Source organism: Thermobia domestica, chromosome 12 (genome assembly GCF_964235325.1).
Source record: "Thermobia domestica chromosome 12, izTheDome1.hap1.1, whole genome shotgun sequence".
In the NCBI taxonomy this organism is placed as follows: Eukaryota; Metazoa; Arthropoda; class Insecta; order Zygentoma; family Lepismatidae; genus Thermobia; species Thermobia domestica.
In genome coordinates this window covers 141,949,215-141,965,514 of record NC_137465.1, presented here as the reverse complement: position 1 = coordinate 141,965,514, position 16,300 = coordinate 141,949,215, and the positions used below count along the sequence as shown (strand labels likewise).

Sequence of the window (16,300 nt, the reverse complement as noted above, 5' to 3'; positions counted from 1 at the left end):
GGTCATCTGAGCCAATAGTAGTAAGCGAATTGTGTGTATGAATCCCTGCAAATACAAGCTTACAAAACTCAAAAATGTCAAATCTCTGTTCTTCTCCTTCATTATTTTCTATCTTCAAATTCCAAGAGGAGCCACTCAGTGTGTCGCTCAAGGAGGTGGAAGACATATCAGATTCTATCCTCTGCATTGAAGGGTCTTTATGTAGCTCACGAAATGTACGAAGATCTGTTCTCACGCTAACGTACGGAAGGATTCCCTTAAACTTCATGTCTTCAAGCGAGAACCAGAAAACAGCAAAACCAGTTACTGTATATATGAAAGATGGTCTTACAACTTCTTCATCGAAACGATATGTATATATTAAGTTGCCGTTGCTGTCATAGCTTTGATATTCTCTACATCTTCGCTCGCAGCTGATGGTCAAGGGTGCGTCGTCAATATAAGGAAATGATTGCTCAAATTTTGCAAGGAAAGAAGTTTTCTTCCAATCTGTCATATTTTTTTTAGAGCTGTGTCTGTATACGTGTTATTCAAAGATCAATGGGCGCTGCACTGAATTTTCAGGCTCTTAGTAACGCTAACAATGAGCACAAGAATAGGAACTCTAATTCTATCAACAATTATTTACAATATTCTGTATTAGACATAACATAAGGAATAAACTAACAATATTTACATATTGAAGACAGATCAATAGAACATTGTGAATGTATATGTTTGTGTATAAGTGTTCTGCTCGAGGGAAAATTTTATAACATTTGCCGAGCGAGGTCTGGCTAGCCATTACAGAATGGTTAGGGCCACGGTGGCTTAGTGGTAGAACGTTCACCTGTGGTGCGTGGGGTCGCAGGTTCGATTCCACCTCGCGTTAAGTGGGTTTGTGGTGGACAAACACCACGTACTTGGGTTTTCTCGGGTTCTCCCGATTTCTCCCACTTTTATCATTCCATCATTTCATTCATCTCTCATCATCACCGTCTCCTCTAGCCCATATGGCATAACTGTGGGACGTAAAACCCAAAGATTTCATTTTTTCAGAATGGCTAAATATAGCCTGTTTCTTTCTCAGTAATTTCATTCTGTGAGAAAGTAGAAGCTAGTAGTTAAGGGATAGCTTAGAAATTAGAATCAGGGATTCCACGTATTTAGAAACTGAGAAACAATGAGTATTTTTCTTTTAAATTCTTACTTGTGGAGGGAGGGAGGCATGTTGGCACAGTGGTAGAGGGTTCACCTCTAATGCAAGGGGTCCCTGATTCGATCCTTAGTGACACGAGTACTCTGGGTTCTCCCGTTTCCCTCTACATTACCATTTCATCAATTATAACTTCATTCACTCCCCTCATTCACCTATCTCCTTTAGCCTAAACAGCATAAACGTGGAATGCAAAACTGGAATGATTATTCAACTCCATTCGAGTTTCTGTGTAAGCATCGTTATGCAACACCGGGATTATGAGGTACAGATCCACTATTACCATGAACTCAGAACTGCGACTTGGGATTCAATCCAGTCCATCACCTAAGATCAACGCTTAGTAGTGCAGGTCGGGTCGGGTCAGCTCGAGTCGGGTTACGGGTAAGGTCAGTCGGGTCAGCTCGGGTCGGGTTATCCAGGTCAGGTTGTCGGGTCGGGTCACTCGGTCAGTTCACTTTGGTCAACTGAGTTTAGGTTGAGCTTAAACTCGGCTGGAGTAGAAAGCTGCTGTTTTTCACCAGCTGCGTAATTAAAAATAGCAATTTTCAATTGATTTTATAGAAACCATAAATCTATTTTGAAAACTTGCAGCTAGTGTTTTTATGGTAAATGCTTATTTTTGTACTTGTGTGTACTTTAATTTTTAAATGTGGAAGATTGATTTTACCAATAGACTGTAATATTAATATCTACGCCAATATGGAGTCTGGATTTAGAACAAAACTAAAAGTTGTTTAAGCAAGGCCAAAACAAAGATTGGATATGCACGACCAAGCCCAAGTATGACCGCGGTGGCTCAGTGGTAGAGAATTCATCTCTGGTGCGTGGAGTCCATGGTTCGATCCCAGCTTGTACTAAGTAGGCTTTGTGGTGGAGAAATGCCGTGTAGTGGGTTTTCTCGGGGCTTCTTCTGTTTCCTCTCACTTTCTTCATTCCGCCATTTCATTCATTTTTCATGGTCACCATCTTCCTTAGCCTCGGTGCAGAATCGGGGGACCTTAAACTGAATATTTCATTTCATTTCATTTTACCAGGTCCAAGAACATCGATACATGAACAAGAAAAAGATTGGATATGCAAGACGAAGTGCATAGTAATCTTGCTCTTGGCCTTGTTTTGGTGATCACCAAGTAGCGATGAGCATATTTTCTTGCTTTCCGTATAGTATGAAGGACCATAATCAAAATCACACTTGGTCTTCATTTGTACCGATAAGGCTAGCATTTTTGGCTCTTGTATAGCATGAAAGACCACCAAGACTATGAAATGCAGGACCAAGACTTGACTGTGCAAGACAAAGAATAAGACGCAGTATTGATGACCAAGACCCAGGGTGCGAATTGTTTGAATTTCATTTCTTGGGCTGAAAGTGATGAAATAAAATTAGTACTTAATAATTAATTATCATACTGTATTTTAAAATTTTAAATTACAAAATTCATATTATGTATCTTCTTACTTGCAACTATATATACTGTAAAATACGTTTTAATTACCGAGAAAGAAATATCAAAGTGGCGCGGGTCCCGGAATCATAAGAACCTATTTTGGAATGGAAGTTGAAGGGTTGGAAAAATCACAGGTGTTCTCCCGTTTCCTCAAGCCTTATCATTGTAGTTAAACGATTTCCTTTTGTCTCCGCCAAGAGACTCTTGCTACTGCCTTCCGAGAAGACCCCCTGCCTTCCGAGCGATTCCTTCTGTTTTGCCTATTCCTGTTTCGCCTACTAGCCTCCCAGAAATATTTATGAACATTTCTAAGTTATCAAAATTGTAGGCGAAACAGGAATTCCTGTTTTGCCTATTACTGTTCCGCCTACTGTAAAGACAAAGGAAAATTTTCGAGTTTGGGATTTCAGCTTTTTATATGAATCCGGAATATTGATTTAATGCTAGTCATCAAAAGGAAGGAAAAACGTTTTAGCATGAAATAAAAGTAAATGAAGAAGTTGAAAAGAAAAGAAAAATAGAGAAGAGCTATGTTATTGTACATGTTCATTTATTTGTATTTCTTTCTTTCTGTCGTACACTCATACCCAGTTTTCCAAACATATGCAATAGGATACAGTATCAATATAGTCCATTAAATCTATACCTTTAGATTTTAATCTCTCCTTCAAAGTATTAATTCGCTGATCTAAGCGTTTGTGCTTCAATTTCTGCACTTTTGACCGGTTCTCTATCTCCAGTAACAACATTAGATTTTCATTCTCCTCCTGTTCTTGCTTCAATAACTCCAACAATGTATATCAATATATTGGGATGCTCATGAGACAATTTTCTCTTCAGTTTTGACTGGCATTCCTCAACACTGTTCTTCTTGTCCATTTGTTACATTTTTAATATACCATATTTAAATACAATCCAATAAAAGTAAATGAGTACTAGGGTGACTATTAAATTTTCTTCACCCTTTTACTTGGCTATTCTATTGTTCATTGGTGAAATCTGACAAACCAACTCTGTGCTCATTATACTACGAAAGTCTGTGACTTGCACTATGATAGCAATACCCCCCCCCCCGAAATAATAATAATAATAACTAAATGTCACTGTGCTGAGCCTTAGAGCAAAGAAATGAACGTATCTGTAAATCTTTGGAAGTGGTTGAATTGGATCCTCGATTACCCTGTTCGTCATTTTATCCACAAAAGTTCTGACTTTCCTTACGGCTCGTGCGAATCTATAGGCCTAGCTGACGATTTTATGGGCTCATCTCCAAGAAGAACAACAGTGGCTTTGCATCCGAGCGTACATATCATGTAAGTTTTCTCACTGTTACGCTTGTTAATCCGATATAAATAATCTTTATATTCAAATAGTTTGTTTCCACACTTAGTGTTAACAAAGTTCGACGTATCTGAGAGGTTAAAGACACTTGTTACAAAAATATTGTCACAAAACACTCAGAAGACAATTCTATCTATAATTTTAAAAGCTGTGCGGCACGGGCCCATATGGCTACAGTGAGTGTCAATTTAAGGCAGTCAGGTAAGATTCTCTCGAGAAGCACTCAGTTAAATAGGTAAACTAAAGATTCAATTATAACATCAATTACATTTTTTTTAACAAATTGTTAGAAAATCCATAGGAATCCTCAGTTTGAAGGTTTCAGTTTACTAACGTCTGATAAAACTGTTCTGGTATTAATTGCAGTCCATGAAAAATTTTCTCAATGTTACTTACATTTTGCTGTGCTAATAAACTTCTAAAGTGAAAAATTTTGATTTTAGGAGAAACCGTTTTCATCTTTTGATTTATCATTTAATTGTGTTATACTATTCCTAAAATATTCATTAAATTCGTTTACGGATCAGTAGGTAATCCTGTAGTGTTTGTAATATTATGAAATATGATTAGTCTATCCCGTTGTGATTTAAGATGTGCCGTATACCTATTAAAAACTGTTTCAGTATATTTACTTCCTTATGGTAGTTCTCTTAAACTTTTTCGGACAGCATACATTTAGATATGTAACCATTGAATGCATAAAAGCTCAGAAATTTCCTGAGCTTTTTCCTGCACTGTAAAAAATTTCGCCTTAAATTTACTGACCGATTACCGTCAACTCTCGCTGCCATCCGATTACCCTAAATTTTACGGACCACCGGTTTTTCATAAAAACGGGAGACCGTATATTTAGAGGCAAAATAATGTTGACCGTGTTTAGAAACAAATTTGGTACCGTATATTTTACGGTAATTTACCGTAAAATTTAGGGGTCGTTTTTTTTTTTTTTTAAAAAAAGCACAGGTGTGTTATTACCGTACAAGTTTTACGGTAATTATCACACCAATTCTTATCTAGAGGTCCTTGCCGGTCCAGCATGTCCTCTTGCTAGATCCAGTAAGAATTCTTGCTGGGCAATATATTGACCCAATTTTAATCGAACTGCTGGAAACTGTATCAGTACACACACTGGCTAGCAATAATTTTTCCTGGATGGATGCAACTAGAGTGCACACTGGTCCACTGCTGTTAAAGACTACTTAACTAAAGAAAACAAAAGTGAACGAAAGAAGCGTTGCACCTATGACGTGCATAATATCCATAAGAATAAAAGTTGAAATTAATTCTTAGTTTGTAATATCGAACCCTTGTTCTGATATCATCTTGAACATACATGGCTTTTTCTTTTCAAAATTACCAATTTTGTCATGTATTGAACAAAACACCAGAAGAGGATTCGATATTACATAAAAAAAAACTACTTCTTGAATTTTATAGCTGAGTTTTCGCACGCTTTGAAGATGTAGTTGGAACAAACATCCATGTTCTTTTAAGATAATCATAAATTGATATTCAGTTACAGTGTTAAGACTAGCTTATTGCAGGTATTTTCGCTATGAGTACCAGTAGACTAACAGACCTCAAATATTCTAATCAGCTATAACCAAACAGGCATCCGACAACATAGCTTAGAATGACAAGAAGTACGACTAAACAATTGTAAATCCATATGACTTTTTACAACACTGCCTACAGTATCCAGTATCCGCTATCCCAAATTAATAAATACGTGTTTGCACAATTATGTAACAGTGGCATCAATGCTTAAAAAAAAAAAAAAAAGTCACCAAACTTCCAGAGTATCGAGCTTTTGCATATTTATTAAGCGCTCAAATGTATTAACAAGACACCAGAACAGATTATAGGTACTCAGAACAAAATTAAACATAAAAACATTTACAGAAATATTTTTCAAATCTAACAATTCATTTATCCAGAAAAAATAATGACAGCATGGGCGCCCGATGAAAATTTTCTAGGGGACTCATCTCCCTGGTTACTATATGCCCTATTACATTTGATATTTTTTTATTTGTATTAAGAAATTTAATACTTTTTCGTTAACTAGGGGAGCGACCCTTGCCCCTCCTTCGAGCACACATGAGTGACAGTATACTTTTATTTCTGTAACATGAAAAGTTTCAGTTGATGCAACACAATTTATGTAATGCTGTTACGGTAAACTACGAAGCACTTTTCCTAAAAGCTTTTTTTTTTTTTTTTTTAAGTGTTTCAACATTGTGATTCTAATTCTAGCTTCACCACCACTCGTAGTTGGATACATTATCATAAGACTTCAGTTTATACATCCAGCAGCTTCTTGGTTTCGAATCGTTGCACTTTGGAGCGATCTGCTTGCCACGATAGCCAACTAAAGTTTTGTTTGTCACCGAACAAAGTTCAAATATTAACATGATGCTTTCCCATACATTACCTTGCTTAATGTTGAATTTCCAGGATATCTTCAACACTAGTACTGTATATAGCATACCAGAAAACCACACACTAAACAACCAAACAAACAAAAGAAATAAACAAAACAAAACAAAGCACAACACATCCGAACCTACGCACCATCAATCCTCGCTTCGAACATGTGCTTTTTCTCTCCAATGCGCATGCCCGACATAAGCATCTGACAGGAAAACGGTCTCCTACCATTATTTTAGAAAAACGGTAAACCGTATATTTTTCATGGTAGGAGGCACTTATTTTCACGGTTATTGGTTATACATAAGAAAAACGATAAAAGTAAACCTAATGACAATCATCCTATACAGGCACATAGCCAAGGGGGGGTCCAGGGGGTCCGGACCCTCCCCCTTCGAGATCATAAATTAAAAATTTAAGGAAGGATGAAACAAAATGAAATTAGAGAATGAAGCATCAGTGTTAAAAATTAAAAACTACAAGAAGCTTTTGGTTACTCTTTCTTATGAGTAGATTTGTATTACTTGCAATACATGGTGGCGAGGTGAGCGAGATATCCTGGAAAAGTCAGGGAATTTGAAATTTCTAGAAATTTCAGGGAATTTGAAAGTCAGGGAATTAGAAATTACGGAATTCTCAGAATTTCTGCTACTAGTGAGGGAGATTTCAAGCTTCCGAAAGCATAGTGCTTTTGTGTAATAGTGTGGGCTTTTTTTAATCATAATTTTTCGTCATTACATCCTTGCATCCTTGCAATGTATATTAGTCGAGGACGTAGCTACTGACAGTGTTGCAGGCACGTAGCCAGGATTTCGTGAAGGGGGAAGGGGTCCGTGACATGAAATACTGTGGTCATCATAAGAGGGGCTCGATCACTCTAAACTATTTTACTGGAACATATTTTGGTTCGTTTAGCCAACATTTCGTAACGTTGAGGGGGAGTGACATGAAATTCTGAAGACCCAGTACCTCGATCAATCTAAACTATTTTACTATCAACATATATTGGTTTGTTATTACAATAAAATGAGGATATGTTAGCAAGTATTTTGATAAACTATGAAGAAATTTCGAGCAAAATAATAGAAAAATATTGAAAAAGATTTTGCAATATTTACGTTCTTCTCCTGTTTATTCAAATATAACAATTTTCCTTTCGTTATGACCTCAATTATTATAAAAAGTACATACTGAATACTGTCTTGTAAACTATCTTCTAATATAAATAAAATAAAGAGTTTGTTTGTGTGTTTGTCTCTGTCTGTCTGTGTGCGGCCTGGGGACCAGACGAGTGGACCGAGATTTACCAAATTTTGGTCAGGGCCCAGGCCCCAGATCAAGACGCAGCGAGTTTTTCAAATTTCGAAGCAGTGGGGTCTCAAGGATCTTTTACCGGAACCGGCTTGGGAACCAGACAAATTGACCGAGCGTTACCAAATTTTAGTCACGAATACCTTGGTCAAGGCTCCAGACCAGAGTAAACGTTTTTGTCGAAATTCGAACCAGGGGGTCTCAGGGGGGGCGTTTACCGGGACATGTAAAAGTAGTAGAAAATGACCGATATTTTACTATTTATTTATTTAACAATCACCAGATACAGCTCAGAGGCCATTTTGCATTGAATATCCAACAACATTAACAATGGAAAGGATTTTGGAAGGTATCGCCCAGAGCCAGTTTAGTAGGTGCCATCCCTGCATTTGCCTGGTAGGACTGAGGGAAACCGTGGAAAACTTCAGTCAGGATGGTAATCAGCGGGAATCGAAGAAACGACCTCCCGAATGCGAAGCCAACGCTCTACCACTTGAGCTATTAATGTCGAATTCTTATTTTCGCGGTCGCTGAAATCAATGGTGAAACTCCAGTCGCATTAACTTCCAAATTCACGCTATTCGGCTCCGGGCCGGCGGTCACCGGAGGGGGTTGAGATACCAAGACATATAAAAGTAATCCAAAATGACCGATATTAGTGTCAAATCCATAGTTTTCGCGGTCGCTGAAATTAATGGTGACACTTCCATTAGCGATGTCTTGCAAGAATGCGGGCCGGGAGTCAGCGGGGGATGGATACCGAGGCATGTAAAAAATATCCCAAAATGACCGATATTAATCCCTCTTCATATTTATCCACTGCAGTGGCGGAACTCGGTGGAGCAACTGCTTGTGAAGCATTGCTTTAAATTGCTGCCTTTGTTTGCTTCCACTGCAGTTGCTTCCACTAAAACGGTTGCCGCCACCGACCGCTCTCGCGCAACTGTCTCGAGCAACTCTGTGTCTTCCACTCGAGGAAAAGCATTGCTTTAAATTGTAGCCTTCGTACGGGGACACTGAAGTGGCGGTCACCGCACAAGGTTGCCAGTGTATCTCGATGCCAATGTATGTATATGTTGTTTAAAAAAAAAGGAAGAAAGAAAAGAAGAAAAGGTGCTGATCAGACGAAACATGCACACTTGATCTTTCCATGCCTGCCCTAGTCGCGGGTTTACTACCCCTCCCCGATGGGGGAAATTTTTAACACAATAGAAAATAATAATGAAAAACTTATTTTATGCATACCTTTATTTCGTTTTAGTAGAAATTTTAATGAATTTTCATTTTACATATGTTGTGAAGAAAGACTTTAATTACTATAAATTCACGATCTTTTCTTGTTGTTTGAAATAGTTACAGAGAATGATGAGTTTTACGATATGCGTTGGCGCAATAATGAAATAAATTCGTTTTGAATTTTTGCCCGTAATAATTTGAATATTCCAACACTAAGAATTTCATTAAAGGAAATAAAATAATCGGATTGCAAGTATCGGGGCGCCCATCAGGAGGGGCATGGTGGGGCGATCGCACCCCCCTAGAGGAAATTGTACTTCAGAATGTCGAAAATCCAATAGAATTTTTACGTTAGTTACAGCAAAATTTGAAACTATTTTTGAAACGTCGCTTATACTGCCTCCCTTGTAAACCACAACATGGGCGCCCTTGTCGGATTCTTGAACGTTATCTAGATTTATATTGTGACAAGGTGTTGAGGAGCTCATGCACAGAGGGTTGCGAGGGAAGTGCAGTACACCATAATTACCCGCCTCTTCGCTACTGTCTACTGCAAGTAGAATGTTAAAATTCTATTTAGCTTCGACGACCAATGATTAACGCCAATAGAGTTCCTAAATCAATTATTATTTGGAAACTGTTTGACTTCTATTATTATTATTATTATTATTATTATTATTATTATTATTATTATTATTATTATTATTATTATTATATTTTGCACTTTTCTTCGTCTTGCTAATTAAATTTTTATTCAAAGTGCTCCCCTCAAAACGTTGCGCCCCGGGCCTAGTGGTAAATCCAACTCTGCCTAGTCGTTTATTATGTTTTGTTCTTTGGGTATTAGTCATTCATCACCAGATTAGCAGCCACCCCTTATGCCAAATGAATCATTTCCGGATACGTTTATAACTATTATTATTATCACGTAACGGGACTTATACTGCCGCCTGAGACACTGCTCGGTGAGCCTCCCAGCAGTGGTGCTAACCACGATTTCTTTATCGAAAAATATTTTTTTTTGTTCAACTTATAAAACTATCATACATTTTGTGTAAGGAAAATAAATTAAATATAAATTATAATTTCTGAAAGTAAATGGATAGGCCGAGCCTCAGAGCCTCTTGTGACCCTTCGCCACTGCATGTGATATGTATGTAAAAAATTTCTAGCTTGTGGAATAATTTGAATTTGTGAATTTGCATATTTTTAAGTTATTCTTTGAGTAACTCATTTTGTATCCGATTGCGCCTAGGCATTTAGGCTGAATACAAAAAATGGGTTTTAGTGTTAAAATGTAAGTAACGTTGAAATATACTTCTTTCTCTCCTCTAAAAGACTATTTTAAACACTTCTCTTTTTCAGTTTATCTCTTTCAATGCAAAACTCACTTGCAGCAGTGACATGGGAGGATTTTTTATCTCAAATTTCATGCTTCAAAGGTATAAGCGACAGAAAGCAAGTTATTCTTCTAAAAATTATAGGTAAGAGATACATTAATTTTGTTTTTGTTGACTAGTTCATAATGCTTTGCTCTTACTTCTTGTAGAAACTTTTCACATAGTATAATATCATAAAGGAGTCTCGTGTTAAAACAAAATTATCATGTTTTCCCTTTCTCTTTAATCAACCTTTATATTAACAGTAATACGAGCATGTGTGTTTGCTTTTGTTTCTATACACTATATTTCGTAAAGAATACAAAACTTTTCATTTTAATTAGTTGTTATTATTGTTTAATTATTTATATATCATATTCAAGATAATTATACAGCACTAGTTATTCCCCACAAGCTTTCGGCTTGTCTTTAAATAACCTACACGCTAGCGACAACTCTTGGCATCAGATAGACTGCAGCGCAGCTTGTGATAACTATTAGCCTGATTGTAAACTATTAGGAATTAGCGTGCCTGATAGACTGAGACGTCTTGCTATTATAACATGGTTAAAAAGGTATCACGTGACGGTTATCGTCTTTGCTACTTTAATAGTGAACTTGTAGCATTCATAAGAAACATCTGAAGAGCTAATATAATACTGTATTTTTTGGTAAACTTAATGTTATATTATTCCTTCTATTTGCTGAAAAAAAAAAAACATTCGTTCGTTTTGAGAAAGTAAGAAAGAAGTCATCCATCTATTTCTTATATTTGGTAGTATTTCTTGTCTGCTCTCTATGTTTATCATCAAATACATTTTATTTCAATGCATTCTTCATTTCAACGGATTTGTACTTTTTCTATGTGTCAAATAACTCCATATAAAGTCAATGTAAGATAACCGCTACTTTTATAAATCAGTCTTTCTTCCACAATGTTTTTAGGAGGCACTGCCCGCCGGAGCTCTGAAAGTGTCCCCCCGAACGAGGCCAAAATAATACGTCTATAATATAATAACAAATAGAATAGTACAAACAGTGCCCCCTGGAATACAAAGTGTGCCCCCGGAACATAGTTTTTGAAAGAAAAATTGGTTTAAATCCGTATAAGGCGCAAAAATCATAAACAGCCGAACAATATTCAGGATAAATGTATATTTTTCTGTAAACACTGAAGGATCAAGCATAGTGTGATTGTTAATTGCGACGCAAGACTTGCACATGGGGATCAAGATGGCTGCCGGATAGATAGATGTTTAAGCGTCAACTCTTATTTCTTTCAAATTTTATATTTAATCAATTTTTACTTTTAGACAATTTACTGTTTGATACAATTATAAACCTATTTTTTCATAGAACAATCATGTTCAATAGGATGGAGCGAAATGGGGGGTTGATTATCAAAAGTTGTCCATGAAATAGCACTAGTCAAAAGTTATATATTGACTAGAATAACATTCGTGAATTTTTTCAAATTTTTGTACTTCATCTTCATTCCTCGCAAAGACCTTAAAATTTTGCAATTTTTATGAAAATTTGAATTTTTGAAAATATTGAAATTTTTTCAAGCTGTCGAATGAAATATAACTAGGTGTGAAGAGTTGTATAATGACTAGATTGACTACACCTTTCATAATTTTAAAAATAATTTGCATCTTCATTCCCCGCAAGGACCTACAAGTTTGCATTTTTTATGGTAGAAAATTAACTTATAATATTAAAAAGTTTTAAAAACTGCTAAATCGCTTCACACTAGCTTAAGAAACAGTTGTGTTCACTACCATAACATCCATGGTTTTAAAATAATTTTCGTGCTTCATCTTATTACCTGCAGGGGTCTTAAACTTTTGGAATTTATACGGTAAATCTCAAAGACAGTGAAAATTTTCAAGTACTGCCAAATAATCAATATATATAATAAAAGTAAGTGTGGTTTGTCCGTGCGTGCCACACAAGGCTCCTAAACAAGACCCGGCGCCCCATGGGAGTTATATGGTATTGTAGCCCTGTATCTCCCATCCATGAAGGAGGTTTCGGTTTGGACCAGAAAAGTCCTAAAGGGAGAAAACGCCCTAGCAACGGTGTTACTGTCCTTAAAAAAAGAGTTAAATTTTAATTACAATGCGTGCATTTCTTTATTTTCAATTTCAATGTTGCTTTTCTTTCTACACAAATCATTATTGATCGAATATTCCAGAATGTTCTTGAATTATAAACAATCTTGGAAAATGTTACAGATTGTTATAGAAGTTTCCCAAAAGTTCGAGAATGTTCTAGAATTTTCATGATGCTCTAGAACCTTCTAAAATGATTCAAGAATGTTCTAGAATGTTCCAGATTGTTCGAAATTGTTGTAGAATGTGCCAGCATGTTATATTATTTTCCTATAGGTTCGAAAATGTTCTAGAATGTGCACCACTAGGAAGGTACACATTAAGAATACGGGGTCATTTTTATTAAAGTTTACAGGTATCATTATCATTATGCTCAGGTTCTTCTAAACCTATTTAATGTTTTGAAAGGAAAATTGTGGGGTTATGTCTAGATGATGAAAGCCAGACAAAGAACCTACCTTAACCTAACCTAACCGAATCTGAGCTACTACTACTATTTGTACTACTACTAGCACTACTTACTACTACTATTTTCCTATAGATTCGAAAATGTTCTAGAATGTGCACCATTAGAAAGGTACACATTAAGAATACGGGGTCATTTTATTAAAGTTTATAGGTATCATTATCATTATGCTCAGGTTCTTCTGAACCTATTTAATGTTTTGAAAGGAAAATAGTGGGGTTATGTCTAGATGATGGGAGCCAGGCAACAGAATCTACCTTAACCTACCTAACCGAATCCGAGCTACTACTACTATTTGTACTACCAGTACTACTTAGTACTACTACCAACTACTACTACTACCAACAACAACAACTACTACTATTTGTTCTACTATTACTACCAACTACTACTATTACTATTTGTACTACTACTACTACTTCTACAAAAGGCTGCCTCCCATATCTAAGTACAATTACCTCTGTGGCACCCCTGAAGTTTACCTGTTTCATCTAATTAATGCATCGAATCCATCTCTATTTGGTGCTTCCATTCCAAGTGCAACTAAAGACATTTTTGATAAGTTTAATATTAGATGAAAAAAGCGCCAAAAAAGAAATTGAGCTTGCATTGGCATCATCTGGAATTGCGGCAGCATTAATGCAAGGAGGACGAACTGCGCATTCAGCTTTGAAACTGCCATTAACAGTTGCAGAACAAGAATTTCCCATTTGTAATGTATCAAGAGCATCTCGATGAGGTGAAGTTTTAAAACAGGCTAAAGTACTCATTTGGAAAGAATGTACAATGGCACATAAAAAAATCATTCGAAGCATTACATAGAACACTACAAAATCTCCGAGGTAATTCAGAATTAGTGGGAAGTGTATTACTTATACTTTCTGAAGATTTTCGGCAAACGCTTCCAGTAATTCCAAAATCAACTCCAGCAGATGAAATAAATGCATGTTTGAAGCAATCATTGCTCTGGCCTCGAGTCAAGAAAGTACAATTAACAACAAATATGCGAGTTCAACTTTTCAGTGATGAAGAAACGAGACACTTTGCCGAAAAACTCTTACAAAAATTGGTGAATGCAAGCATCCAATTGACCGTATAACTGGCCAAATTAAACTTACAAGTGATATATGTAATGCTGTCCACAGTCCGGATGAATTAATAGATAAAGTTTACCCTAACGTTGTTCAAAAAAACACAAATTCAAATTGGTTATTTGAATGAGCCATTCTAGCAGTAAGAAATGACGTCGACGACATTAATTTAAAAATTCAAAACAAAATTCCTGGCGAAGAACGAATATATAAATCAATTGATTCTATGGTTGATGAAAATGAAAGTATTAACTTTCCCACAAAATTTTTGAATTCAATGCAAGTGCCAGGACTGACTTTACATTGTTTAAGATTAAAAATAAGATCTCCAATAATTTTGTTGAGAAATTTGTATCCATCAACATTATGTAATGGAACGAGAATGACCGTGAAATAGTTATCAAATAATATAATTGAAGCAAAAATAATTTCAGGGAAGGGTAAAGGAAAAACAGTATTTATTACAAGGATTCGGCTCATATCTACAGAAGTGCCGTTTCAATTCGAAAGACTGTAATTTCCAGTAAGATTAGCATTCAGCATCACTATAAATAAGGCACAAGAATAAACGTTACCATATTGTGGTATTAACTTAAAAGAATCATACTTTTCTCACGGTCAGTTATATGTAGCTTAATCTACAGTGGGAAACCCAAAGAATTTATATATCTACTCACCAAACAATAAGATAACAAATGTAGTTTATAAGCAAGTATTGTAATAAAACAACTTAGTTAAGTATAAAATAAAATGAAAATAACATTGAATACAAACCAGACTTTCCTTTTACTACAATTTTCTTAATTTGAATTTAATAGTATTATTGTGGCTTTTCTTCTTAAATGAATTTCCATTCACCAAATTTTCCATTCTTGTATAACCGTGTACTTCATACATAAAAGTACGAAACTTATTAAATAGTCACAAATCAATTTATAGCGAGACACTTATCTCTTATAAACACCTATAAACATATTTCCCCATGCGAAGAACGGGCATTTCAGCTAGTATCTTACTAGATGTCAAAGTGATTAGTGTTATTTAAAAAAAAATATTTTTCCTTCATCTTCGTTATTTCCAACAAGTTTTAAAATGCACTTTCACATTATTATCTAAAAATACATTGAGCATAATATTAAGATACATTATGTAAGTATAACAATTTTGCATTGAAATTATTTTTTATATGCAGCTCTTTGCTGGTTCCCAGAACTCACCACGAGGAGATGACTGCATGTAGGATCAAAGTAACGAAGTAACGAAGATGAAGGAAAAATATTCTTTAAAATCACACTAGTCAAGCACAAGCCTTTACATCTAATAAGATATTATTTGGCAGTTCTTTGAAATTTTCACTGTCTTCAATGAATTTTGACATTTACCGTATAAATTCCAAAATTTTAAGGCCCCTACAGGTAATAAGATAAAGCATAAAAATTACTTTAAACCCATGGGTGTTATGGTAGTGAACATAACTCTTTCTTAAGCTAGTGTGAAGTGATTTGGCCGTTTTTAAAACCTTTTAATATTTTAAGTTAAATTTCTAAATTTACCATAAAAACTACAAACTTTCAGGCTCTTGCGGGGAATAAAAATGCAATTTTTTTTAAAAATTATGAAGAGTGTAGTCAATTTAGTCATTATACAACTCTTCACACCTAGTTCGATTTCATTGGGCAGCTTGAAAAATTTCAATATTTTCAAACATTCAACTTTTTATAAAAATTGCAAAATTTTAAGGTCTTTGTGAGGAATGAAGATGAAGTACAAAAATTATGAAAAAATTCACGAATGTTATATTAGTCAATACACAACTTTTGAAAACCAGTGCTATTTCGTTGGATAACTTTTAATAAACAGCCCTCCATTTCGCTCCATCCTATTCCATATGTGTATCTTTGGTCTGTGCTGGGGTTTCTGACGTCTTTTTCTTCCATGGCCGGGAAACTTCCTTCAATCGCATGAAAATTAACGATTGATAAATCTTCATAATTGGTTAAACTTTTTCCTATAGTTCCCGAGAAATTTTGAGGACCATCTAATGTTCTAGAATATGCCTTAAAATATACCCTAAAAACTGCAAACTTCAGACCCTTGTGTGGAATGAAGATGCAAATTATTTTAAAAATAGCCAATCTAGTCCTTATGCAACTTTCGTCACCTAGTTCGATTTCATCGGCCAGCTTGAAAAATCAATATTTTCAAAAAATTCTAATTTTTATAAAAATTGAAAACATTTACGTCTCTCGCGCGGAATGAAGATGAAGTACAAAAATTATGAAAAAA

At 35.5% G+C, this 16,300-nt stretch overlaps 1 protein-coding gene across 1 annotated transcript in view; it reads left to right on the top strand.

Annotated features, from left to right (window-relative positions):
* The window catches only part of LOC145666696 (sodium-coupled monocarboxylate transporter 1-like), a 167,071-nt gene that overhangs the window by 124,164 nt on the left and 26,607 nt on the right, over positions 1-16,300 (top strand). Inside the window, exon 7 of the mRNA XM_081734191.1 lies at positions 10,330-10,448. Within this exon, the coding sequence (XP_081590317.1) occupies positions 10,330-10,448 (119 nt within the window). The remainder of the gene's footprint in view (positions 1-10,329; positions 10,449-16,300) is intronic.